The 27,895-nt window shown below is 40.6% G+C and overlaps 1 protein-coding gene and 1 pseudogene across 1 annotated transcript in view; both read right to left on the bottom strand.

The window, feature by feature from the left end:
* Positions 1-1,977: 1,977 nt before the first annotated feature.
* LOC147636318 (uncharacterized) lies at positions 1,978-2,492 on the bottom strand (annotated as a pseudogene).
* Positions 2,493-2,561: 69 nt separating this feature from the next.
* The window catches only part of LOC147636317 (aspartyl protease gag-polyprotein), a 36,830-nt gene continuing 11,496 nt past the window's right edge, over positions 2,562-27,895 (bottom strand). The window contains exon 3 of the mRNA XM_086802106.1: positions 2,562-3,002. Coding sequence (XP_086658232.1) covers positions 2,562-3,002 — 441 coding nt within the window. The remainder of the gene's footprint in view (positions 3,003-27,895) is intronic.

Here is a 27,895-nt window from a genome sequence, read left to right as displayed (position 1 = left end):
TCCAATCCCCACTTCTAAAATGGCTCTAATGGCAGAATAGGATGATCAGACATTCTATCCCTAGAATCAGGCTGTCTAAGTTTTTGGCAAATAACACAACTTTTTGGCAGAATAGGATGATCAGACATTCTATCCCTAGAATCAGGCTGTCTAAGTTTTTGGCAAATAACACAACTTTTTGCATGCTCATGTGCATCCTTCAACACAGTAGGCCACCATAATCCAGCTTGCAATATCTTCTTACCTGTAATGTCTCCTAAAAAATGTCCTCCTGTTGCACCTGAATGAGCTTCTTGAAGTACAGCCTTCTGTTCAAAATCAGGAACACACCTTCTAATCACCTGATCAATCCCCTTCTTATATAGTGCTCCTATAATCACCAAAAAAGGTCTACTTTTAAGAGCAAATTTTCTTCTTTGATTAACTAAAAAACCTGTTGGCATAGTCCCATCTGTCAAAAATATCAACATCTGATCATACCATGACTCAGATATTGCATTTTGCACCTCAAACAGCTTTGCATCAGGTAAATCATCATTGATACCTGTTGGCTCTTCTCCAATTTCTAATCTACTCAGGTAATCAGCTATAGCATGCTCCTTGCCTGGTGTGTGGACAAAATCAAATTCGTGTAGCAACAACATCCATCTGGCTAACCTTCTAGTTAACAATGGCTTCTTAATCAGATACAGCAATGCTTGATGGTGGTCAACATGAAAAATCACCCTGTTGCTCAATAAATAATGTCTAAATTATTTGTTCAAAGCATACACCATCCCAAGAGCTTCTCTCTCAGTCACTGTATAATTCCTTTCAGCTGCTGTCAAGACTCTACTAGCATAATATACAGGCCTGAACCACCCTCTGACTTTTTCCTACATAAGAACAGCTCCTATAGCCATATTTGATGCATCAACAAACACATGAAAAGGTAAAGTCCAATCTGGAGGTTGTAATATTGGAGCCACTGATAACATTTTCTTTAACATCTGAAATGACTTCTCCTGAGGTTCAGCCCAAACAAATGGCACATTCTTCTTTGTTGTTAAATGAGTAAGAGGCATACAAACATTAGCCAAATATCTGATGTACCTGGCATGCCATTTGACCTATCCAACAAACCTACTCACTTCCTTCACATTCTCTAGAACTTTAGCTTCCTTGATAACTTCAATTTTCTTTTCATCAATAGACATCCCCTCTTTGGACACATGTCCCAACAAAATTCCGCTCCTGACAGCAAAAACACTCTTATAGGGGTTGAGGGACATCTTGAACTTTCTACATCTTTCAAAACACAACTTCAGATGCTGCAAATGCAAATCCTTCTTTCCAAAAACTAAAAAATCATCCACAAATACCCTCATAAAATCCTGTAAGTAAGGTTCAAATGTTTTGTAGAGGCTGTGTAGTTAAAGGATGGTGGTCCATTCTTGAGCCCAAAACTCATGACTGTATAGACAAAAGCTCCCTATTCCGTAATAAAGGTTGTTTTATGCTGATCCTCCTCAGCAACCTTAGTTTGATTGTACCCAGAAAAACCATTTAAAAAGCTATATAACTCTTGCCCTGCTACTTCATCCAATATTGCATCACAAAATGGCATTGGGAATGGATCAGTAATGGAGGCTGCATTTAGCTTCCCCTGTAGTCAACACACACTCTTAACTTGCCATTTTTCTTAGGCACCACAATGATAGGAGATAACCATGTCACCTCATTGACAGGTTTGATTAATCCTATAGCCACCAACAACATCAATCTCCACCTTAACCTGTTGAGCAAAGTTTGGATTCATCCTGTATCTTTGCTGCTGCACAATCGAAATCGTATCTTCTTTAAGATTGATGTGATGCTGGTGCAGATCTGGATCGATACCTTTTACATCAGCATAATCGCATGCAAATACATCCTTATACTCTAGCAATAGATGAAATAGATCATTCAAGAACTGTCCTTCCACATGAATGCTCACCTTTACCATCTTGGATCCTCATTTGTGCCCAAATTGAGCTCCTTCAACTCATCCTGTTTCACCCTGTTGGAACCTCCAAATCTCTTGTTGTATATCTTTTCTGTCATATCCCCTGCTTCCCTCTCTTCTTGAGCGCTAGGGCTTCTTTTGAGCTAGAGGCTTCATTCTGATCTACCATTTGTATCAATTCAGATCCTTCTATTACCTGTCCACCAGGAACTAGATCAAAGCTTGTTTCCATTGACTCATCTTCCTTATGCAAGATCCCTTCAACATCAACTTCAAAGACAGGCACAATTGATGGGTTGGCCTTAAAAAATGCTTCCTCCTCATCATCTTCAACTTCCTCTACCAAATTAATGGTTTGGGCATACAATGGTCTCTCTTTGAAAGGAATGTTCCTCCAGCCCAGCATAGGTATAGTTACCACCTGTTTACCTTTTTTCAGAACAACCTTATTTTCACCCCAATCCTGCTTATTTAGCCAGTCTGAAAACCAAGGTCTTCCCAATAACATCTCATAAGAAGCATCTCCCTGCTCCATTTTCAAAACCACAAAGTTCACGAGAAAATTTATACCTGCAATCTAAATGGACTGTTGCCTCAGAATCCCTAAAGGTTGAACCCTTCTCCGATCTGCCATCTTAACCTGAAAAGGTGTTGGGTCTAACTTTCCCAACTGCATTTTTTGATAGACTGACTCAGCTAATATGTTAACTCCAGATCCTCCATCAAGCAACACTTCTTCAAATAAGCTACCCTGAAAAGTTACCTTTATGACAGGAACTACAAAATCAACATCTACTGGATCAATCTTATGCATTGCTGCCTCAATTGTTTGGTTCATTTGAACTTCATATTCCTTACCTAGCAGCTTATTCAACAACCTCTCCTTGAATGCTGGTATAATACATAACATTTGATCTAAGGACAACTGCAATGGAAAGTTGATCAATACCTCAAACCAATCCTTTTGATCTCCCTTCACTTTAGGCTTGACTTCCACATGCTCCTTCTGCTTACCAATCTGATTGTTTTCCAATCAATTGGTCCTTTACCTTTAGACCTGGTAACAGCCATCACATCAACATCCTAATTTTCATAACATTGGTTGCAATCACATGCCCACTCATCACAGTGTTCCTTGATAAGATGCTCTTGATTTGGTTCATGCACCTCTACCGGTTCTTGTTGCTGAGTCGTGTCAATTATTATCACATTTGCTTGAGCCTATGCTGATTTTGTTGCTACTGGGAGACCTTGCTTTTGCTGGTCATCCTGATTGCACTGTACCACTAGTATCCCTCTTTCTTCTCTATGTTTCAACCATAATGCACAATTTAGGCCTACCCAATGATCTGGTGCACCACAATACACACATGGCATTACTCCAGGTGGTCTTCTCTGATTATTTTTTGGATTCCTCCAAGGTGGTCTTGGAGGTCTAGGAGGTCTCTGGAATGGTGGTCTTCCTCTAAATGGAGCTACTTGATTAGCTTCCACATTATTTCTACCTCTACCTCCATTGGGAGTTGGCCTTCTCTTTCATAAATCTGACAAAATTGCTTCTCTTTTGGTGCTACAACAGAACCTATTCAGGGTTATACCAGCACTGAGAAGTTCTATGGCCTTCTCTTTCACAAATCTGACAAAACTGCTTCTCTTTTGGTGCTACAATAGAAGATCCAATTTTCTTTAACTGACTTATCGAATCCTCCTCTCATCAAATTTATCCTTCTTATCCTTCTTCTTCTTACCACTATACTTCTTCTTCTTCTTTCCTTTACTTCCCTCATCACTTCACTGGCTAATGAAACTTCTGATTCACTTTCTTGCTCAGACTCAGACTCTGCTTCTGACCCTTCTTCTGAATCAGAGCTATCCCTGCTTTTACTACTGGTCTTGGTCATGCCAAGCCTCTTCTCAATTCTAGCTACTAGCAGTAACTAGATTATTGATTCCACCTACAATGTCAATGCTTGCCACATCATTCTTCAAAACCTTTCCTTAAACCCTTCAAGAAGTATCCTGCTAACATTTCATCTATGGGTCTTTCATTGCCCTGCAATCTATCAAACCAAAATTCTAAATTTCTGAGCATAATCTTCCACTAATATATTCCCCTGCTTGATGTCCCTAATTTTCTTCACAAGACATCTACTGGAGTCTTCTCTTCTCTAAATCTTTGTAAAAATGCTACTCTGAGTGCAGCATATGTTGCAAAATGTGCAATACCATATTGGCTAAACCAACCTCATGGCTTTTCCTTCCAATGTTGCTACAAATTGCAGTAATTTAATAGGGTCAGGATACACAGCCTGATACCCACTTGCTTGCCACTTGGTCTCAAACTGAGCCACATGACAATTAGCATCTTCTTTAGACCTTCCTCTGAATTGTGCTGCTTTGACCTTAGGGTTGGGAGGTTGTTGAGCCATTGGGATAGTTTGAGAGGTACTCTCCTAGGTCTTTGCCTGGTAGATACCTGTAGTGGGTCAAATAGGAGTCTTCTTCTACTTCTTGCAGGTCCTCCTGTCAAGAGTAAAGCTCCCACCAATTGCCTCACATGCCTTCTACTTCTTGCAGGTCCTCCTGTCAAATAAGAGTCTTCTTCTACTTCTTGCAGGTCCTCCTATCAAGAGTAAAGCTCCCACCAATTGCCTCACATGCCTTCCCTTTGTTGCTCCTAAAAACTCTCCCCCTTGGCCTGACAGTTGCTCTTCAAGGATAGGTCGCTCAACCTCTTCATCTACGGCTTGTCATAATTAAAAGGATCAATGTTTCCTGCTTGGGCTTGGGCTCTAGTGTAATACACTTTGGATACTCTTCTTGGATGCTTTGACATGCATCATCCCTCAACAGACACAACCAAGATAGCCAACAGTGCTGACAAAGCAAACAAGAGCCATAAAAGTGTTGTACTAGTTATTTGTCAATGTGATAGATTCTATGATTATGCATATACAGGAAGCACAAATGCTTGAGGAGGCTTGTGACACCTTGGTGAAGATGTGTAGCACAAACACACAAGCTCAAAAGATATAGCTAAAGCGGGAGCTACATTATGTGACTAGAGAAAAGTTGAGTATAAATGTTTACTTCGGAAGAGTAAAGGGCTTATAGATACCCTTGCTTCTATTGGATTACTAGTAGATGATGATGATGAGTATAAATGATTACTTAGTGAAGAGTAAAGGGCTTATAGATACCCCTGCTTCTATTGTTGTTCACTTTTTTTTTTGGTGGTTTTGTGTATGTAGATATATTCCCATCAAGTTACATAGAGGAACAACCATTGAAGAGCATAACATGGACCTTTAATACTTTCCATTCCACTATAGGTGAGGTTTTATTTCCGAACAAGAACCCTGGGACACTTCTTGGCAATAGAATATTCTTTTTCACACACTCTTACATAGTTCCCTCTAGGCCTAAAGACTATGGAAGACTTGAAAAGCTTCCATTTCCCTCATTAGGCAGTAATGAGTGGCGAATCCCATACAAATGAACTGTAGATGCCTTCAAACAAAAGATGATTATTGATAGCCAATCCTCTTTAAAATTTACAAAGCCCTCTTGTTCAGTAGGTCTTAGTTGGTATGCTCCCATTCATCTTTTTATGCACGTGTTTTGTAAGCTCTTGCCACAAGCCACTCTAGCAATGTTCATTTGCAAGAAATTGCAATCTAAGCATATGAATGGTTTATTTGGAAATGCATGGGATATAGTGGAAGGGGTGCATAAGGGAGATGTATATTCTTGCAGAGTTGTGATTTCAAGTATCACACTTCAATACTTGAAAGCATGCTCAAATTTATACATCTGATTCTTTTACAAGTGATGGATGAAGAAAAAGGGGGAGTGGATACTATTGCAGTCATCTGAGGGTGCTAACTCACCCATAGAACTATCGATCAAACTACCCAATGGCACCATTAACCTTTAACGCTAGCAAAGAATGGAGCATAGTAGACATTCGAGAACACCTACTACTCAATTTGAGGAAGTACAAAATGCAAGCTTCAAGATAGAATGTCGAAAGGTATTAGCTCTTTTCTCATTAATTTTTGAGTAGATTTTTCTTAACCATCCATACTCTGATGATATTTGTTCATATGTGTTTGTGTAGATTGGGAGACATATGGAGAAGTCTTTCATGGTTCGTGATTCTTGGAGGGATGGGTTGGAATTGTAATTACGAGTGTAATTGGGTAATGCCATTGTAATTTTTTTCGTTGTAATCCAACTTTTCCCTTTTTTGGTCGACAATGTAATGAATGACGCGGACTATTTGGATCAAGCTTGAATGATCAAAATAAGTTCAATTCGGATGACTTTGTACAAAATTATTATTTGGATATTCTGATTAAATATATTACTTGGATTCATTATTTTAATTAAAAATGACTACGTTCAATAAAGTATTCTGGGTAGACCCTTTTTCATTAAGTGTGAAATTGTCGATGTCAAACCCTAAATTTTTCTATAAATAGAGGACCTCCCTCATTTTTGTCATTTGTATCACTAGTACTCGTGCGCACTTTGCTAGCATACATTCCCTACAGCTTGGCTTGCACTCTCATCGCAATCCTAATGGATCATTCCATGGTGTATGAGAACGTTCTTGCATTCCCTAGAGAAGACTGAGTGGGCTAGCCAGCAAGAGCTATTTCACATTTTCTCTTGCACCATTAACTTTAAAGCAAGTATCCTCCTCGCCACCAAATAGGACTACAAGGAGACCTTGTAGTACATGGAAACATACATAAAGCCCTTTGTTGTGATCAACCCTAACAGTAACACTCTCTAGGTCCCTTGCGAGCTTCCTTGTTGCTACATCAACAAAACCGATGCAAACTATTCTAAGAGATTGCATAGGTACCAACAAGCCGTGCAAGAAGATGGGCACTTCAAGGTGCTCTCCACTTAGGAAATGGCTGCCCTTGGTAAGGGAAACATTAGCACCAACTTTTTGTCATGGATCTCAACATTCATTCTCATGTTGAATGAACAAGAGTCCGATGATAAGGTTGAGGTCTCAGTTGCATTGCCTTAGCCGATTTAGCTAAGGGTAAGGAGGTAGATCCAAAGCCCGAGCTCATTGATCAAGTGGTGGAGCAAGCTCTGGCCTTAGTTCTTCTTCGACAACACGAAGAGGTAGAAAAAGCTGAAGGTACAACCTCACGGGCCAATATTTTTGTAGTTGAATTTTACATGAAGTGATTTTTTTAACTGTGCAGTTGATTATGAATTTGCAATTGAATCAAGGGAGTTCAATTTTGTAGTTGAGTTTGTCCTAATTTACTGAATTTTTATAATTAGTTTTGAAATTGATTCTATTTTTTTTAAAACAGACCAAAACATTTTTTCCAAGCCTATATAGGCCTTCCAAGCCCTCCCCTAGGCCTCGGGGGGGGGGCTGGATGGGCCTAGAAGGCCCCAGGCTAGCATAGGGCGAGCCAGACGAACCTTTGGCCCTCCCTCAGGCCTCAGGGGGGCTGGATTGGCCCCCAGAAAGCCCCGGGCCAGCATGGGGCAAACAGGATTCCAGTCCCCTTGAGGCCTTGGGGGGGAGGGCTTATAAGACCTACATAGGGTTAAAAAAATGTTTTGGATTCTTTGAAAAAAATTCTCTTTTTTCTGAAAAGTTTTGTTACAAATTTAGAATTCAATTTTGCAATTCAATTGAATATATATTTTTTATAAATCTATAAACTCTCTAGAAGATTTTACAAAAAATTTCACTTATGTGTTTTATAACTTACTATGAGAAAATTCGGGCAATCTAGTTCAATTTTACACATGGTCCATTAATAAAGTATATTTCAAACTTACATATTTTAAAATGTGTTCCAAACAAAAATCCATGACTATACAACCTTAAAATGAGACAAGACAAAAAAAGTTGAGCTTTCTATCGAGATAAAAATAAATTCTTACATAGCAGCATTGTTGATTACAAGTCTTGGCAACGCAAAAGTCTAGCTAATTTAAGATCCTTCGTCATTATAGTAACCCTCTTGGCGTGGATAGCACAGAGGTTTGCATCCTCGAAAAAGGTCACCAAAAAAGCTTCTGTAGCTTCTCGTAAAGCTCCCAAGGCAAGGCTTTGCACACGATAGTCTAGGATTTCTTTTACAAGAAGTGTGAAAAGGTGCCTCGGGAATAAGGAGATCCACAAAATTTTGAAATATGTGTATCTCTTGGAGTACCCTGACTCCATATTTCCTCCTCCTCCTTGGTGCACGTGGAGGAATATTCGGGTTCTGAGGCCTTGGAGGATGAGGAGCCTTCTTCCAATCAGGTCCCTTGGGGCTGCCACCCATGACGAGGTTCTGGTGGAGGTTCTACTACCTGCTGTCGTGGAGGTGCTTGTAAATACAAAACACCAGGCACACTCCCCTCACTTGTAGACCCTCCATGTCCTCCGCCTACTTGTTGGACTTCCTCTCGTGTTGGAAGGGGACCCATATTAGTAGGGAGGGTCTTCTCAACACGTTGCCCTCGTGGAGGTGGAATATTTTATCCTTCCATTGTTGGAGGACCCTGCTCGCTCTCCTGTCAGTTGACGATTCCATGATAGAGGATGCTTTCTAGTACCAGCAACATTGGCAAGTCAAGAAGGTACTCTACGTGCAGTATTCTTAGTTCCATGGGTGAGAAAGTGAGGAGAGTGAAAGTGAAATGACAAAAATGAGGCCATAGAGTCTTATTATAGGCACTAGAACATTAGGTCAAATTTTCAAAAATGACAATTTAGTGTGAAACCCAGAAAAATGACAATTTAGTGTGAAACCTAGAAAAATTTAATGTCCTTTACAATTTAATGTTGTTTCACCCAGAATTTGCCATTTCTAACCATTGTAGCATGCCATGTGTCAGGCGTTTTTCTGAGTGGTCTTTTTGGCTCGTGTACATACGAATGCATGGTGTGAATAAAAACTTGGCCGTGGAATGCGTGTCTAGGTGTTCAGTGTGGATGCTTTTGGTTTTGGGCTCGTGCAGGCCTGTCCGGAATGAGGGTAGGCTGGAGTTGATATTCAGCATTTGGCCGCTTGATATGTGTGGGCACGTCAAAGTACAGCGGGCACTCGTGTGGGTTGCATTTGAAGAAGGTTGTGGAAGGTCTTGGGCATGAGTGTGAAAGGAACATGACGGCCATCTTCAAAATAAATAAATAAAATAACAAAAACATAGCCAGCTGGTAACGTTTGCGTGGAGCGCTGAAGGGCTGCCAACGTATACCCTCCAAAAGACGGTCGAAGGTGACGAGTCGGCGCTGGCTGCAGATAAGATGGTGTATGGCCATCGTGTATAGGTGGGGGCTCTCTTAGGCGGTGGAGGAACGCAATGTAGCTACTGCAGGTATATGAAGCTGAGAAGCCTTGTATGACGAGGGCTGACGGGCAGCAGAGACGGATGGGGCCTCCCGTATAAAGGCGAGTGGGCAGCCGACGGGCTGGTGTAAACAGCAGCTGAGTGTTAGAGCGCTAGTGGTTGTGGAGCCGCCAGCGGATGGTTAGCAGATAGGGGCTCTCTAGCGCAACTGAGGAGCGCAGTGCGGCAGCTGCAGGTACGTAGTGAGGAGGCGCCGTTGTGGCGAAGGCTGACGGGCTAGAGAAGCCGGTGGGCTTTGGAATGTAGCTGGTCAGCGCAGAGGTAGTATGGGAGCCTCCCAGGTGAAGTGACAGATGGTGTAGGGCCATCGTGTGGTTGTGGGGAGCCTTCCCGTGTGAAGAGATTGGAGCACGGCTAGTGCGGGTGCTGGCGACAAAGAAGGCTGCTGGTTGACGAGCTGGAGGTGTAGGAGAAGGCAGAGGCTGGTGGGGCGCTGCCTGTGGGAAAGAGACGGGTGATGGACAGAGGGGAGCAGATAAGCTGCAGGTGACAGGCTGGCTGGTGTGGGCCGCCTAGGAGACAGGGCTCTGGACAAAGTGGGTGCCGAGTGAAGCACAGAGAGAGGTTGGTGTTGCTGCTTGGTGGTGGGCCGGTAGCAGGGCAGATAAGCTGCCTGGGTTTGTTGCGAGCTGACAGAGGATCAGCACAGAGAGTGAGAGAGAAATGATGATGTAGCTGCTGCTGACGACACATGCAGAAGTGATGGGTCGCAGAGGACTCGAGGGTTAGCTGGTGTGGGCGCCTTCTGAAGAGTGAGTGGCCGGGTTCATTCTGGTGTGGCTGGTACAGCAGGCAGGCGAGTGGATTTCGTGGTGATTGGGGATGTGGTGTATCCTCGGCTGACAGGCCTGAGTGTTTTGTTTGTGAGTTGTGTGAGTAAAGCTTCTGTGTCGGGAGAAGCTTGTATGAAATGTTGTGATCTGGAATATATATTGCTGGGTGTTTCTTTGGTCTATGGTACCCCTGTTTGGTGCTGTCTGTTTGGCGTGGGTTGGGTGGTGAAGTGCAAGAAGAGTTCCACGGTGGCTGGTGGTGCCCCCGTTCGTGTGTGTTATTCCAAGTTTGCGAGGTGGAAGGGCTATAGAGGCAGGGTTTTCTTTCTTTTTTTCACCTCACATCCTTCTGGTGCCCCCACTGAGGAGTGGCTCTTTCTGGTATAGTTTGATTGAGGATTTCTCAAGGATTGTTCCACTGAGGAGTTGCTTTGGCATTGTTGTTTGCCTGGAAGGGCGTGTGTTCCATTGAGGAGAGCTCAGAGATTGGTACAGGTTGTCAGGATGTGGTCTTATCCTGAGTTTCATGGCAGGAAGGGTGAAGATGTGTGTGACTTTTTGGAGCAGATGGAGTTGGCATGCATTAGCAACCATGTCATAGATGAAGAGCAGGTTCTGAAGTTGATAAAGATTTTCTTGAAGGGAGAAGCCCGAAGCTGGCTTAAGGATTTTGAAGCAAAGGATGCTGGTGTCTTGACCTTGGACAGGTTGAAAGAAGGCCTTTTGGAGCGCTTTCAGCAAGTGGAGGATCCTAATGTGCTTTGGCAGGAGCTGAGTGTCTTGAAGCAGGTACATGGGCAATCACTGGACGATTTTGTGAAGGTATTTACATGTTTGTGGAGTAAGTGGTGTATGACATTAAAGCAAGAAGTTCCTCCTATGTTTCTGAAGAAGAGCTTGTTTATTGATGGTTTGCTACCACATTTGAAGGTCAGGGTTGAGTTGAAGAATCCTAGGTCATTTGATGATGCAGTTAGGATTGCTAGGGAAAAGGAAGGCAAGGTTTTAAAGCAGATGGAGATGGGTATTTATCCGTATGAAGGTGTTGTGTCTGCAAAAAGGGATAAGCAGGTAAATTTGGTTGAGGTGGATAAGAGTTCTATGCAAGGTTTAATTAGACAGGAGCCTCAAAGGCCGATACAGGTGCAAAGGGGTATGTTTTATATGCCTTCTGATTTTTTTCCAAAGTTTGAAAAGCATGTGCAGGTGGATGAGAAGCAGGTGAAGGAGCAAAGTGCAGATGAGGAGTTGCCAGTGGATTCTTCTTTGGATTTGGAGGTCATGGCTGTACATGACAGTGAGTTGAAAGGTTCTATTGGAGATCATTTGGATCTGGAGGATATGCATACACATGGAAACAAAGAGGATGATGCCTTGGGATTGGCTGATGATAAGAAGGAAGAGGAGCTGGATACAGGATACTTTGAGGACGATTCTTTGCAGAATTCAGCAAGGGAGGAGGATGGGGTACAGACTTCTGATGAAGTGAAGATGGCTTGTGATGCGGATGTGGAGAACGTGGAGGAAGACTCCATTATCTTGGATTTTCTTGGACAGCTTGATGGTGGTATGGTACCTGCGATGGATGATGTGGATGTTGTTCCATCTGATGGATTAGGTGCTGGGGAGTCTTTGGACGATGATACCAGGGGGGTTGGCAGCACTCAAGAAGGTATGCATGTAGATTTGGCTGATGAAGAGCGTTGTGAGAGTCAGGCAAGGATGAGTGATGGAGTGCTTAAAAGAAGGAGTCAGTGAGCTATGCACATAAATATTGAAAATTGATTGTGTAATATGATTATGACTCCTCTAAACATGATGTATGCATGTTAGTGATAGATCATCATTTTTAGTATTTTGATAGTGGTGTTAGTAAGCACATTACTTCTCAAGTTGGGTTGTTTTCCTCCCTTGAGTTTTCTCCTCAAAGGAGACACATTCACATGTGCAAACAACTCCTCACATGTGAATGTGTCTCCTCAAAGGAGACACATTCACATGTGCAAACAACTCCTCATATATCTAGTGAAAGGACTTGATAAGGTTGTGCTCAACTGCTAAAATGGTGGGATAATCACTCTCTCAAAATTCTTGTTTGTGATAAGCATTCAAATAGTTTATTTGTGATTATGTACCATTGTTGCAAGCCTAGTGAATGATGGGAGCTATACAGTTCATGATTAGAGTTATGGAGACATCACTATGCTATTTGGTATACTAAGAAGCCATGGGACACGACTCTCGTTAAAATCCCTAGCAAACAACACGCTCAAGAGACCATGATCAAATTTGTTGAGTTGTTCAATGGGGGGGGTCATTAGTTGACATTGAACCACTTTTTGTTAAACCCAAAAGATTCCTCAAAACCAACAAGAAGAGGGGTACCGATTTCCTTTCCAAGAGGAAGAGGCACTATCTACCAAAACTAATCCATCGAACCATCGAACCATGAAAAGAATAAATAAAAAGAAGAATCTATAAATGATACTACAAGTGAGTATTCAACTAAGAAAGATCTAGAGACTCTGTGTGGCATCAAGGATGTAGCTTCCATCTTTACACCCCTCCAATCTAATTGTACCTACATAGAAGGGTATTATGCTACCACACTTAAACCTCCAAGGTCTTCAAACAAGCTTCTAAAAAAGTCTCAGAGTAAGCACAGTAAAAGGGGACCTATACATTGAGCACCACATTGGATAATCTTGAGAATGTTGAGAGCTAAACTAAGGAAAACCATGCTTTAGAGACCAACTCTTTGAGAGTGAATCAGGGAATGAGGATTCAATGCTTCAATCTCAAAGTGAATGGGAAACTAAAACTAAAGGTGAAATTAAGACATCCATGATTTCATTTGAGGTGCCTTTCAAAGTTTGGCTTTATTTCCCTACGAGAAAACTTGAATCGAAAAAAGCAATGATTATTCCTAAAGTCAACATTGTATCCAAGGAAACTTGGGTATCCTTGGGATTTAAAATAGGCCGGATAACCCAAAACATTTAGTTTTCTTTGATTTTTTAAGGTGGACAGGTTTGTGGCATATCTAGTTAATTAGGAATGCCTTCATATTTGATGCAAAAGTGGGTATTACATCATACATAGGTTGTATAAAAGGGCTACTATTGTGGCAAGTCTCTTCATCATTGCGGGTCAGCTCATTTGGTGGAGAATGACATGGCTATATATTGGATGAGGATACTCCAAGCTATACGTGGGGTTTGGAGTAATTAGTGAGGGAAAGCTAGTACATCATATGGCGTCCATGTGGCCATTTGTAAAATAATTTTTGGTAGTATATCTTCTATTATGAGAGAGAGAGAGAGAGAGAGAGAGAGAGAGAGAGAGAGAGAGAGAGAGAGAGAGAGAGAGAGAGAGAGAGGGACGGAGGGAGGGAGAGGGAGGGACGGAGGGAGGGATGTAGGTTTAGGGTTTAGGGTCATGACACATCATCTAGAGGCATCATCTAGAGGCATGATGTATATGGCTCCCCCCTTCTCATCTTCAAACATTATGTAATGCTAGCATCCTATATAGGAGACTCTTGGACAAGCCCTCACCATCAAATTCGAGCAGAATGAAGCCATGGCTAGGAAGGGCTAGATAAGAACAACTTCCAAGCATGTAATTTTAGGATGAGAAACTTTCTCATGCGAAAAGGATATTGGGAATTTATTTCAGGTGACAAAAAGTGGCGGAAGCTTTGGGGGACATAAGTAACTTCAATGCTCAGAAATTAGGAAACGTTTCACGACAAGAATAATGCACAAAACTAAAAATAGATGTGCAGAAAATAGAGAGAGAGAGAGAGAGAGAGAGAGAGAGAGAGAGAGAGAGAGAGAGAGAGAGAGAGAGAGAGAGAGAGAGAGGACATAGTATTGGGTCTCAAATACCCTCTATAGGCCCCCCAACACAAATGGTGTATTTGCTTTTATTAGAATGATATAAAATCTAAAAATAAAAGACTAATTGAACCTGTTTTAGCTGAGATAGATCTCTGCCCTTGACCTTCCAACCTTCACCCTTGCGTTAGCTTCTCCCTTGGCTGTCCTGGCCCTTGAGTAGCTACAACACCTTGTGAATTATGAGATGAACTAAATTTATGGGGCTGGGCTTTATATAGCCCTTCTCATGATGCTGGTCGGCTAGTTCTACAAGAGCCTTTTTGTTGAAAAAAGCTCACGAGACGACCAGCAACAGCAATAGCATTTAATGCTAATAAAAACCCATCGTTTCACACCTATGGAGGTTGGCCACTTATGCACATACTATCGAGGCTGCTAGGCAACCCTGATGCCCTAGCCGCCTATAGTCTTGGTTGCCCATGGGCTAGCCAATTGGCTAGGCTGGCCTTCAAAGCATGTCGGTTGGCTAGCCAGGCTCTTCTATAACCTAGCCGACAGAACCACCGCATCCTTGGCTGGTGGAAAGAGGCCATGGGCCTCTTGGGCCCCTTGGGGTGGCCTAAGGCCTATCCCTTGTGCATTCACGGGATATAATACCCCTTTTTGGGGTAACTCTAAAGGCTACCCCCTTCTACATGCAAGCTACATGTCTACACAAAGGTATGGCATTCAGTATTATATCAGATACACAGAACCACTGACATCATTACAAAGGGAGACTCATAGCACAGACTTGCACTACTTCATGTGCAAGATAATGCACACCTAACCTCGGACGCATATGCAGAACAATGCACACCTTACCTCGGATGCATGGAGTAGAAACCTAGCTGACTCATCCCTGGACTGGGCTCACATGGGACTAGTTTTCCACTCCAAGTCTTGCACCTTCTTGTTTAGATATGTCCACGTGGCATCCAAGTGTGAGATGCACGTGACAACAAGAGCCATAGCTTTCGAAAGAAAATGTCACTCCTCAATAAGTGTGCCGGCTTGTAAGCTGTGGCATGAGATAGCCAACAAAGAGATGTGTTGGTTGTCTATTAGCATGTTGGATGCTATGATTGGTCATATAGGATGCAGCGAGACACCTAAGGGTGCATGGGATACCTTGGTTAAGCCGTATAGCACAAGTAAAACAAGAAAGATGCACTTAAAGAAGCAAGAAGTGTATACTGCACATGCAAAGGAATAAGATGAGTATCAGATTACTCATTGAAAGGGCGTGCAGATGCCCTTGACTCTATTAGAGCTCTTGTTAATGACAATAACCTAGTGTCAGCCACATTGAATGGGATTGGCAAACAAGGAGTATGATTAGTTTCAATAAGTATCGGTGTTACTCATTGAAAGGGCTTACAGATGCCCTTAACTCTATTGGAGCTCCTGTTGACTGATGATAATCTAGTGTTAGAGCCAGATTGAATGTATTTGGCAAGGAGTATGGTTTCATCGGGCATCTATTTGAAAGCTTCACAAACTTTAAGAATATTATAACCCTTCTTATCACACTGAGGAGATGAATGTCATGAGTATATCCTCTTTTTGAAATATGCGAGCATGCCTTCTTATCACATTGAGGAGATGAATGTCAAGAGTAAATCATCTTTTAGAAATAGGTAGGATAGGCCTTCTACACAGACACAAGTAGAGGTAGAGGCAATTTAGAGGCCGAGGTACATCCTGTTTTGGAAACAAAAATCATGGGTAGCAACAACAAGAATCTAACATCCAAACGGGAGGAATACGCCACTCTAGAGGCAGAGGGAGCCACAGAGGCTGAGATGGATGACAAAGAAACCACAATGAAAATAACAGAGAGTACTATTATTGTGTAAAATAAAGTAATATGGCAAAGAATTACTATAAAAGGTAGAATGACACTAAAAGCAGGAAGCTATAGTAAGGGAGCTATACATATTCAAGCAAGCCAAAGATAGAAGTAAGTAGCTTCTTGTGATGCAACGTCCTATGCTTAGTTCTATGACTGCAGACGTAAAGAAACTCTAGAGATGTATGTATGTTGATTTGGGTACTTCTAACCACCTGATATTCATGGAGAGTTGTTTAGAGATATGTAGAAAAAGGAAAAACTAGGATATGTGGAAACTGGTAATGACACTGCATATCCTCTTGTACATGTTGGTTAGTGCCATTGTCTATGTAGCATGACAAAATCAAGTACGTGGCTAATGTGCTTCATGTTCCAAACATTATAAAGAACCCGATGTCTATTCGACAAATGGTTGAGCAAGGTTCTTTAGTGTGAGATTAAAGAGGCAACATAATTGGCATAATGTTTACATTGGATGTAAATATACTTAAAGTAAAGGCTATAATGTTTACACATGATATAAGTATGAGTGTAGACATTGACATTTGGCATAAGCATATTCATTATGTCAATATTCAACGAGTGAGAAGGCAGCTGAAAATGTAGGCCCAAAGCATCATTATAGGTTCCAAAGTAAAAGTGGATAGAATACACAAAGTATGTGAAGCATGCCAACAAAGAGAAATAGTCATTCTACTAAAGAGAATACTAGGAATTTCATATACTTGTGTTGACTTTGAAGAATCTACCAAACCCCACCTTCATTGGCATTAAGAGTTTGATAATGGAAGAGGATAAGAGGGAGAAAGATGTAATGCAAGCTTATTACTAGAATAAAAAAGAATAAATTGAGAGTGTGTATGCTAATATGCTCTTCCTCTTCTTCATTCTCTTCTCATATTCTAGCAAGCACTTTGATCATGTGGGGCTAGACCTCTTATTTTAACTGAATTCAATTGATCTGATTGTGTTTGTTCTCTCTTGTGCTATTGTGTTGCTTGGTTCTTATACTCTAAGTGCATGTGAGTAGGATTAATGTCTATCTCTTGAGAGTGTTTATGCTTATATACTCTTAATCTTCTTCATTCTCTTCTCCCATGAGAGAGAGAGAGAGAGAGAGAGAGAGAGAGAGAGCATGTGAGAATATTATCAGGATGCAAGATAGGCAAGGAGTATTGATTACTGATCCTACTTGTGTTCTAGATGTGTGTATGGACTTTTATCACCATTTGTTGGGTCCGCGGCGGAGGTCATGTCTCCTGATGTCATTTGCAGCTAGAGAGTCTTTGTTTCACTTGGTTCGTCTCACCAGGTATTAGATGTTTCTACAAATGAATTAGAAAGAGATATTTATGTGGATGAGGTGGAAGATGTGTTGAAGCATTTGCCTAAAGGGAAAATTCTAGGATGGGATGGGTTCCCCAATGAGCTTCTCACAAAGTTGAATTAGCTTTGTTCAATTTTAGGTTGGTGTGTAACCATTGTGTGCATGTGCCATAAGTGTTACATGGCCATCATTGGCATTGCATCTTGAGCTTATCAATCATCAACTTCATCAGCATGTATTGATTTTCCAAAGGGCTTTCGAATGATGTATCATGTATTGATTTGCCAAAGGGCTTTTGAATGTTGTTACAAGCATCAACGAATGCCCTAGCATAGGATATTACAGGTAATTCAAATGGCGATACTAGTTCAAATGTAATTGTGGCATGTGTCTCCGCACCTCTCAATGTAGAACAAGCTAGGTGGGATGGCGCGGATGCATAGGAATATGCATTGGCAGCACTTTTCATAAAAAGGAACATTATTCATCGTTATCGCTCATGTAGCAATGCCAAGTAGGCTAGGGATGCACTTGCTCTGCTTTATGAGGTGCGTGACGAGGCACATGTGTGTAAGGAGGCACATGTAATACTGCCAAGTAGGCTAGTGATGCACCTGCTCTACTTTACCAGATGCATGACGAGGCACATATGCGTACAAAGGCATATGTGGCCTACTTATGCAAGCACTTAAAATCCGAGCGTATGTGGCCTACTTATGCAAGCACTTAAAATCCGAGCATATGAATAAGAGGGAGACATAATGAATGAGTTTCTCACAGCTTCACATAACTTTTTATCAGATTCATATAGGGAGGCATAGTAAGCATGTGGAGTAAATCTCTATATAGCTCTGCTCGGTCTCTACTGTTGTGATTGAGCCCTTAGTGGAATGACAATGCCGAGGGAAGCAATAGATAAGCTCCTTGTGGTTAGCTGCATTCTATGCGGACTAATGGTGAGTTCCCAAACAACCCTTATGCATATGTGAGCAATAGTCTTTACTATAATTATAATTATAATGATGAAGGTTTAGGGTTTATTTACATAACTATAACTGGAAACTTGTACAAGAGTAATTATTAGAAGGAAGAGAGAAAATATTAAGGACACTAAATTGTAACCTCAATTCTAAGAGAAACCCTTTTATTGCCCAAGCTAAGATGATATATAAGAGGAGAGCAACAGAAGGCTCAATTCACAAGAGGCATTCCGAGAGAAGCTTCATTATAAGATTCCTCCCTCCAGCTTTTGAGGTGTAAAGGTGTAAGAACCTCCCCTTCTATTCTTGTAATTATTCCCCTCTCTGAAGTAGAAGAAAGATCTTGTTTTACCCTATTTTGGCCTAGAGAGAGAAAATGTCTAGAGAGAGATAATCCAAAATTGAGATATATTTGGATATAAAAATCCTCCTAGTGTCTAAATTGGATTCCCTTGAAACAGAAGTTCAAAATGAACTCTCCAATATGCATTAGGAATTAATTAAAAATCGTATAAGGGACCTGAGCCTAAGGGTCTACATTTTTAGAAATTTTTGGATTATGGTCCAATTAAGGTTCCAATGGGCCAACTGGATTAATCCAAGAGTTGGGATGAGATAAATCCAAGACAATAAAAGAAAATACCTTAAAATGAGTAAATGCTTACATAAGATGAAGAGTTGATTGAGTACAAGGTGTGTGTGTGTGTGTGTGTGTGTGTGTGTGTGTGTGTAAGTGATATGATTCATGCCACTTCACTTGTAATTCACTTATTATCATCAATTTACTTTGAATTTTGTGTTTCTCTGCATCTATTCTTCCTTCTTTCACATGTGTGTATGTTGCTACCTTTGTCTCCACTCCAACAACTAGTATCAGAGTAGGTTTTCTTGGCTCTCACCTCCATCCTTATCTGTCATCATCACTTCCTAGTGCTACCCTTCAGATTAGTAGAGATTGAGCTATCCTCTTAGGTGGAGAAGGTAAACCCTATAGTGTTTTGTTAACTTTCTTAACAACAATTTTTTGTAACTTTCGGGCCATTTTGGTGGGCGTGTTTTGGGGCCTGTTCACATGTTATAAGGTTTCCATAGACATCCTAGGGGACTCTCAATTTGAATCAGCTTTGTTCGATTTTAGGTTTTGTGTGTAACCATTGTGTAAGAAAGGGGCTACTCATGGCATGGAATATGCATGGGTGTAGGTCACCATCCTAAGGCAACACTCAAGGCATGGAGTAGACATGGGTATAGGTCACCATCCTAAGGCAATAGGCAAGAAGGCCATGGAAGTTTGGGCATGAGCACCAAGAAGACATAATGTTTATAAAGTAAAATATGATAAAAAAAAAGGTACAATGTCCATGAGCCCTATGCCTAATATAGCCCAATACAAATGCTATATACAAGAAGCACAATACGTGAGAAAATGTCACCATCCTAGAGAGCCAATACCAATACATGAATCTCATGACCCCCGACGTCAAATGGAAAAGATAAAGGAATCTTGTCGATGATGAGGCTAGTCGAATATCCTCCAGGGTCATATGACGTCAAATGGAAAAGATAAAGGAATCCTGTCGATGATGAGGCTCTAGGGTCATATGAAAAATCTACAAGTATTGCCCCAAAGATGAGGTAATCCATGCAACTGTGATCACATGGATGAAATGTAAATCCAAGCCATGTAGAATCCAAAGAAATGGCTCTCATATTTCCTAGACTGAATAGAGAATATAGAAAGCCCATGTTGGGGACGCGAATAGCCAATCCTCATGGGTCGAAGGGATAGACTATTAGACTATTGCTACACTAGTAAAGGTAGATACGCTCAATCTCCACAGGATACAGGTGAACCATTTGATGCATCACTTTATCAAGTTCTTGTAGAGGTTATTGTTAGGTGCCTCATCTATCTGATTTGCTACAAGGTCAAACATTCAATATTTGAGGAAGTTTATACACATTCCGAGAAGTAAGAACATTAGCATGGCTACCAAGCGAGCATTTTGATACTTAAAAGGCACTCATTTCCTTCGGCTATTATATGCTAAGAGTGGTGATATTCATCAATTAGATGCTTTCAGTGACTCCGATTGTGCTAGATGTCATGATATGCGAGCTATCTTATTGTTGGACTATAGCACCCCACCTCCATCTTTACTGACAGCAGGCAGGAGTACATTGGCAGTATGAGTGTTTCATGCTTATACAAAGCACATTAAGGTGCATTATCAAGGGAGAGGCTCATTTTAAAGAGATATTAGCCTCGCTTATGTCTCTACATATGACAATGTGGTAGATATGTTCACAAAGGCTCTCTCCTCCATGACAGAAGTGAGAAGATTTTCATAAAGCTTTGGGCTTACGGCTGCCATTTGGGGATTAATCAGCCACATGATCTCCCTGTACATGTTGACATCAATGTAGCCATTTATATGGTGGTGATTTGAGGATGTAGAGACTAATAATGGGTTGGGGTAATTTTTCCCCCCTTTTTGGAGGTATGAGTGAGTGTGTAAATGACCTTATCATATAATTTTGTTTGTACTCATTCTCATGAATCTACTTTGAGTGTTATGCTCAAATGACCTTATAATATAATTTCATTTGTACTCATCCTCATGAATCTACTTAATTTATACTTCACTCATTCTCATGAATCTACTTTTAGTGTTGTGCTCCTCTATTCTCTATTTGCTCTTTGTTTACATGCTACATATGTGTGTGTGTTGCTACCTTTATCTCCACTTTAACATACACATGATCCATAGACCAATCCTGCATAAATTTAGATTTTGACATAAATGATCGGCCCAAAATGGCACCATAAGAGTTTGGTTTGCTTAAGGAAGTTCATCACCACACAAGTGTGATGATGCATAATTTACATGCTACATATGTGTGTGTGTTGCGATCTTTATCTCCACTCCAACATACACATGATCCATAGACCAATCGTGCATCAATTAGGACTTTGACATAAATGATTGGCCCAAAATGGCATCATAAGAGTTTGGTTTGCTTAAGGAAGTTAATCACCACACAAGTGTGATGATGTATAATTGAGAAAATCTTGACTCTCAAGCTTAAAGTATTCTCATTAGTTTGTAGTAGTACCATCACCACACCTGTGATGATGCATAATTGAGAAAATCTTGACTCTCAAGCATAAAGTATCCCATTGGTTTGGTAGTAGTACCATCACCTATTTTGACAATGAGTTTAGTTTATACTAAAGGAGGTTTTCCCCATTTCTAAAAGTATTCATAAAGTTTTCCCATTGGCCTAGTAATAGTATCATCACCCATTTTCACAATGAACTTAGTCTATCCTAAAGGAGGCCTTCCCTATTTATGCTAGTAGTGCTTGGTAGTTATCGTCACACCTGCACCACTATCCATGATGCAAACCCTTATAAACCATGATCCCAACCCTTATTGCAAACCACTAGTGGTATTGCATTAGTGTCATCCTTTCATAACAATCTCCCAAATTTATTAACTAGAATGTTGGCCAAGTCTTATCCTTTAAGTTTTTAAATGGCACTTGGTTCTTGCTTGGTTAGCACAACAACCTCATTTTCAACTTGTAGGTTGCCATCCATCCAATATTTAAGGTCTATTTCTTAGCTCGTAAGATGCAGATATCCCTAGAGCAATGACCCAATAGACATTCCAATATTTGAAGATAGAAAGGTTATTAGTCTAGTGATGTCCCTTGGGTACTGTCTCTTAATCATCTCATTAATCCCACCATATTACTAACTCAATGTTTAGGATATGTTCACCTCTTTTGGAGCCACATGCCATCCTTATCAACATCTTAGACATCAAGTCATGTTTTAAATTTCTTTTGATTACTCTTTAGGGACTAAGTATAGAATTTGACTTGATATATCCAAATGTTTCATATGTTATTGTGCTAATAACACCATTGGATGTATTATTTATATACGCTATAAATTTTTCCTTGCACTCACATACCAAGTTTGTAGTGTCTTCTAGTCAACTCATCTCTTGTCTAGGATAATCTCTCATTCCTTTTTAAACTTTAGGTTGAGTCTCTTTCACATTGAAGTAGGTTTGGCATTGATCATAGTCTACTTAACTGGTTCGAGTATTGGATCCTTTAGAGGGAGTGCTTAAAGAGGTGGTAGATGCGTCTTCATTATTGGAGCCACTTTGGACACACTGAATCTATCTTCTCGTTTACCTATCTTCTTCTTCTTCATTAAGACACTTTGGACACATTGACTCTATCATCACGTTTACCCACCTTCTTCTTCTTATGGGTTTTGGTGCATCCCCATTTTGACACAATAATTTCTACAAAATTGTAAGTTCACGCAAAGAAGTTGCAATAACTTTTGCTTCTTATTATACTAGAATGTGGTGGTGATGAGGGTGGATCAATAAAACTCACCTTAGGAGCCCACATTGGACACAATTCCACCCCACACTTATCACATATCAAAGTCATTGGGCTATTATGTGTGTATTAAACTAAACTTTCTTAGGAACTTTGAAACTTTGTACAGTCCTTGACAACAATGGTAGCACCATAGAGGAGCTCTTTGAGATATTAAGTTGATGTATCTACCTGAATGCTTGGAAAATTGGTATCAAAACTTCTTGATGAGGCTAATAATAACTTGGGAAGAAAGAATCTTGGATTTCCTCCACATAGGGTGGATTTAGTTTGAAATCAACTTCATACTTATAATTCCTCAATTAATAATTGATTTTTGTGACCTTCTACATTGTTGTGATGTTTGAATTCGATTAGTTGTGATGAGTCCCAATGGCTTACTGTGCATATCTTACATTATCTCATGGATCTCGAATTTTGAGTTTTGGTCCCAAATTTTCCAACAATACTACAATAAGCTCATGAATTAATATCTAAGCAATTAGTTACTTCTTGGGAGATGGATAAGTTGCTTAGGTAGAAGGTCACTAAGGAGTAAATATCACCAAGTTACTTATTACTGTAGAAGTTTTTCCTTATGTTCCAAGTAAAAGGTCCCTAAGTAATAAATATCACCAAAAAACTCAAATTTTGGTGGCCCAAAAAGGTGTAAATAGACCGCAAGGACCTCTCCTCAGTTGTTGGGGAAGCCACAAGAGCCTGTGTGTAAGATAAGGGCAAACAAATGGTAGTCTACCCTGAATAATTATGCAACTAGAAAATATACCACACCACAAGAACTTGTGCACATGAGGGCAACACTTCACTCACCCATCATGATGACCATCGAGCCCTCTCAACCTCCCTAATATTAATAAGTACAAAAAAGATAGTAACACTGCAAGTGCCTTAGAAGACTTCATCCATGTATCTAAACAATTGATTTAAGAGGGGGCTGTGTGTGCGGCATCAAAGACGGTGATACTACATCACTGCATAGTTCTAATGGCATTAAACTTAAGTGTCATTGCTATGACAACATCTCAAGCCTCACGATAAGCTAAATCATCATGGGATTTGAATCATAGTAGCTCACCAAAAGCGTTTGTGTTTTTAAAGAAAAATGTGAAGGACATTATTCAAATGTCAAAGAAACCATTCAAATGCCAAAGAAATTAGAAAGTGATAGGAGAAAATGAAGATATAAAAGACAAGAAGATAAGAGAAGAGTAGTAAAGATAATAACAATTGAGTTGGAGGATTAGAAACCAAATTTTGTACTCATTATAGCCCTACATTGTAGTATTGCACAACCTACCAAACATCTCACTACATCAACCTCATCATCTAAGTTCAACTTCATCACCCAAGTGTCAACCAACCATGGTCGTGTAGCCATTTATATGGTAGTGATGTGTGGATGTAGATATATGATGTACACTAATAATGGGCCGGACCACTTTTCCCTCCTTAGAAGGTCTTTTTCCTTCAAGCATGTGTAAACACTCTTAGGAGTGTGTGTGTGTGTAAGTGATATGATAAGTGACCTTATCATGTCACTTCACTTGTAATTTACTTATTATCAATCAATTTACTTTGATTGTTGTGTTTCTCTGCATCTATTCTTACTTCTTTCTCACCTTTGATAAGGTCACTTATTATCAATCAATTTACTTTGATGTTGTGTTTCTCTGCATCTATGATAAGTGACCTTATCATGTCACTTCACTTGTAATTCACTTATTATCAAATCAATTTACTTTGATTGTTATGTTTCTTTGCATCTATTCTTACTTATTTCTCTGCATCTATTCTTACTTGTTTCACATGTGTGTATGTTGCTACCTTTGTCTCCACTCCACAACTGATATCAGAGTAGGTTATCTTGGCTCTCACCTCCATCGTTAGTTCCCATCTTCACTTCCTAGAGCTACTCTTCTGGTTGGTTAGCTTAGATTGAGCTATCCTCTTAGCTAGAGAAGGTAATTCCTATGGTGTTTTGTTAACTTTATTAACAACAAAATTTTTAAAACTTTCGAGCCATTTTGGTGGGCGTGTTTGGGGCCTGTTCACATGTTATAAGGTTATTAAAAGACTAAGGTTATGTAAAAGGGGAGGAGAAGGGTGTGTCTGTGTGAATGGACTTATGGTCCACTAGCTCACCTATTTAAAGGTGGAGCTAGAAGGCATTTTATGGAGCATGAAGCTTAGTTGTATTTTGAGCAATAAGCAAGATCTTTTCTTGTATTTTGGGTCTCTCTCTCCTCCACATCTTTGATCTAGCATGAGAACCATGAATTTCAACATGGTATCTAGAGCTAGGCAACTTGCAAGGTATAGAATAGGTCAAAAAAGTGGTTTTTAGAGTGCAACTCATCTACCCCCAGCCAGTGGAGGCCTTCCAGCAGCTTGAGGAGGACGAATCTTGGCGTGCTTTCAACTAGGAAGTTCAAGAGGACCTCCGGGCGCTTAGATCCGTACAGTCAATTTGGTGTTTTTACCTATCTGAGCAGCGGCATTGCATCTGGTTCAAATCGGCACCCATTTTTTGCAGCGCTGATGTCTACAGCCCATTCGCCATCTGTAGGCAATTCGGGGCTATGTGGGCTTAGGGCTTTTGAAGCCCATAGTCTCAAGGCTCTACAGCCAAGAGATGAGCCTTAATGGCTGTCCGCGATGCGCTTGTATAAGAAGCAAAAGACCAGGGCCCCTTGTGAGGAAGCCATGGAAGCTTGAATAAAAGCTTCACAATAGTGTTTTTTTTCACTAATCTCCTCTTCTTAGCTCTAAATCTCTTAAGTGCCTCTTGAAAGGGCTTTGCTCCAGATCCTCTGAAGTTGTTGGCATACACTATGAGGTGCTCATAAGTCTTATTCATCAAACGTCATTAAGCTTCATCAACATCTTCAAGTGCACAAAGCTTCTCAAAGTGTGCTTATAAGCACTAATAGTGTTGATTAACACTAAATGAGGCTACTAATCTAGTAAAGGGGAGCCATTCCAAAGTGTTTCTAAACACTAAGAGTGTTCTTAGACACTAATGGTAATCACCAATGCAAGTGTCATTAGACACTAGAAATGTGCTCTTAAGCACTAATAGTGTTGCTAAACACTAATGGTGATCTTAATCACCAAACAAAGTGTTCTTTAACACTAATGAAGCTAATCTCCATCAGAATTAGTGGTTGGCACAAACCCTAAGTGCTAAACCATAAGCTTCACCATCTTAATCTCCTTTTTTATGCAACATCCTTGGCTTGATTAAGGGTTGTTGCACTCTCATTAGCCTTTCTCTTTCTACTTAAGCCAAAACATCACAAATTTTTTGGTCTTTCTTCTTCATAAATCAGCCGATTAGTCTCTTGTAATCTCCTTCAATACCCAATGTCAAAGGACAACACCCAAATCAAGAAGTTCTCAGGAGAGGGCTTCACACTTCGCAAGTTCTTGTCAAAGTACAAGATGATGGTTTTTGGCCATTCATCTCCGGCACTAAGGTTATTTATCAAACTAAGGCTGAAGATATTGAAGATGATGAGAGGGCACAAGCCATCATCATGCTTCATCTTGATGAGGCTCTCATTCACCACCATGAGAAATGGGATGAGCTTGACAAGTTCTATGGAGCTCGTGGTAAGAATTCCAAGATCTTACTTAAAATTGAATTTTTCAGCTTGGAACTCAAAGAGGGAGACGGCATTGGAGCCTTCATCTCTCAATTGAAGGGTCTTATGGCTCAACTTGCATCAGTGAATGCGAGAATGGATGAAGATGATGCAGTGGTTGTTTTGCTAAAAGCAGTCAAGAAGGTGTACCCCACCTTAGTCACCACCCTGAAGAACATACCTAATCCCACCCTTGAAGGGGTCATTCAATCTTGTCTTGATGAAGAAAAGAGGCCAAAGGGAGGAGCTGAATCTTCAAATGCAATAACTTCATTGAATATCCAACAAGCTTTGTTACATCAAGTGATCAAAGTAAGGTGTGTCCATTGCAAAAAGGTGGGTCATTTGGCAAATAATTGTTGGATCAAATATCCCAACAAAATGAAATGTAACAAGTGTAAACAAACGAGACATGTCACTTCCAGATGTCCTAACAAAGAGTCAGAGGGTATCAGCCTCTAACTCCACTGAAAAATTGTTTTAAATCTCAATGTAACCACACCTATATTCCTAACCTTGTACGCCTAATGTTATAAAGGCAACCTATGTTCAATACCACCTATTCCAATTTTTTTTCATAGTTGGTATTGAGGGGGGTATTAAAGGACTAAGGTTGTGTAAAAGGGGAGGAGAAGGGTGTGTGTGTGAATGGACTTATGGTCCACTAGCTCACCTATTTAAAGGTGGATCTAGAAGGCATTTTATGGAGTATGAAGCTTAGTTGTACTTTGAGCAACTTAATAAGCAAGATCTTTTCTTGTATTTTGCGTCTCTCTGCTCCACATCTTTGATCTAGCATGAGCGCCACGAATTTCAACAAAGGTTTCCATAGACATCCTAGAGGACTGTCAATTTGAATCAACTTTTTTCGATTTTAGGTTTGGTGTGTAACCATTGTGCAAGAAAGGGGCTACTTAGGGCATGGAATAGGCATGGGTGTAGGTCACCATCCTAAGGCAATAGCCAAGAAGGACATGGAAGTTTGGGCATGAGCACCAAGAAGACATAATGTTTATAAAGTAAAATATAATAAAAAAGGTACAATGCCCATGAGCCCTATGCCTAATATAGCCCAATGCCCCCAAAAGTACACATGTATCTATGATGTGGCCCTGCTTGCCCATATTTCTTGTAGATTTACATGGAGGTGGCCTGAGATTGGGTTTCTTTCATCCTCCTCATCACTCTAATGGTGTGCCAAGTTTGAAAGGAGCTGAGAACCCACATGTGCATGAAGATGTCCTCCATTAGGGATGTTCTAGGGACTTATGGTAGTAGGGATGGGAAACTAGCGGAAGCCAAATGCCAACATGGACAATAAAGTGATAATGATAATGGGTCCTGGGACATAGCTGAAGGAAGAAAAGGTGGGGGGATAAGAGGGAAAACCAAAGATGATATATTTCAAATTTAGACTAATACGAGATGTGGCCATGTGAATTGGGCACTGGGCACCAAGCTAATGGTGTGAGTGGTGGACTGACCAAGAGGAGGTTACAATTCATCTCCTTACTAGTAGGTAACCTCACAGCAGTGAATTGCAAGACTCAAGTTTAGACTACATTGTGCTCACACTTACCATAAGTTACATAAGGGCTAATACTACTTTTATCTTTATACGAAGTTTCATTCGC

This window comes from Cibotium barometz, chromosome 8 (genome assembly GCF_041138505.1).
Source record: "Cibotium barometz isolate CiBa-2024 chromosome 8, ASM4113850v1, whole genome shotgun sequence".
NCBI lineage: Eukaryota > Viridiplantae > Streptophyta > Polypodiopsida > Cyatheales > Cibotiaceae > Cibotium > Cibotium barometz.
The sequence above is the reverse complement of the archived record's forward strand: the minus strand, read 5'-3'. Positions and strand labels throughout refer to the sequence as shown.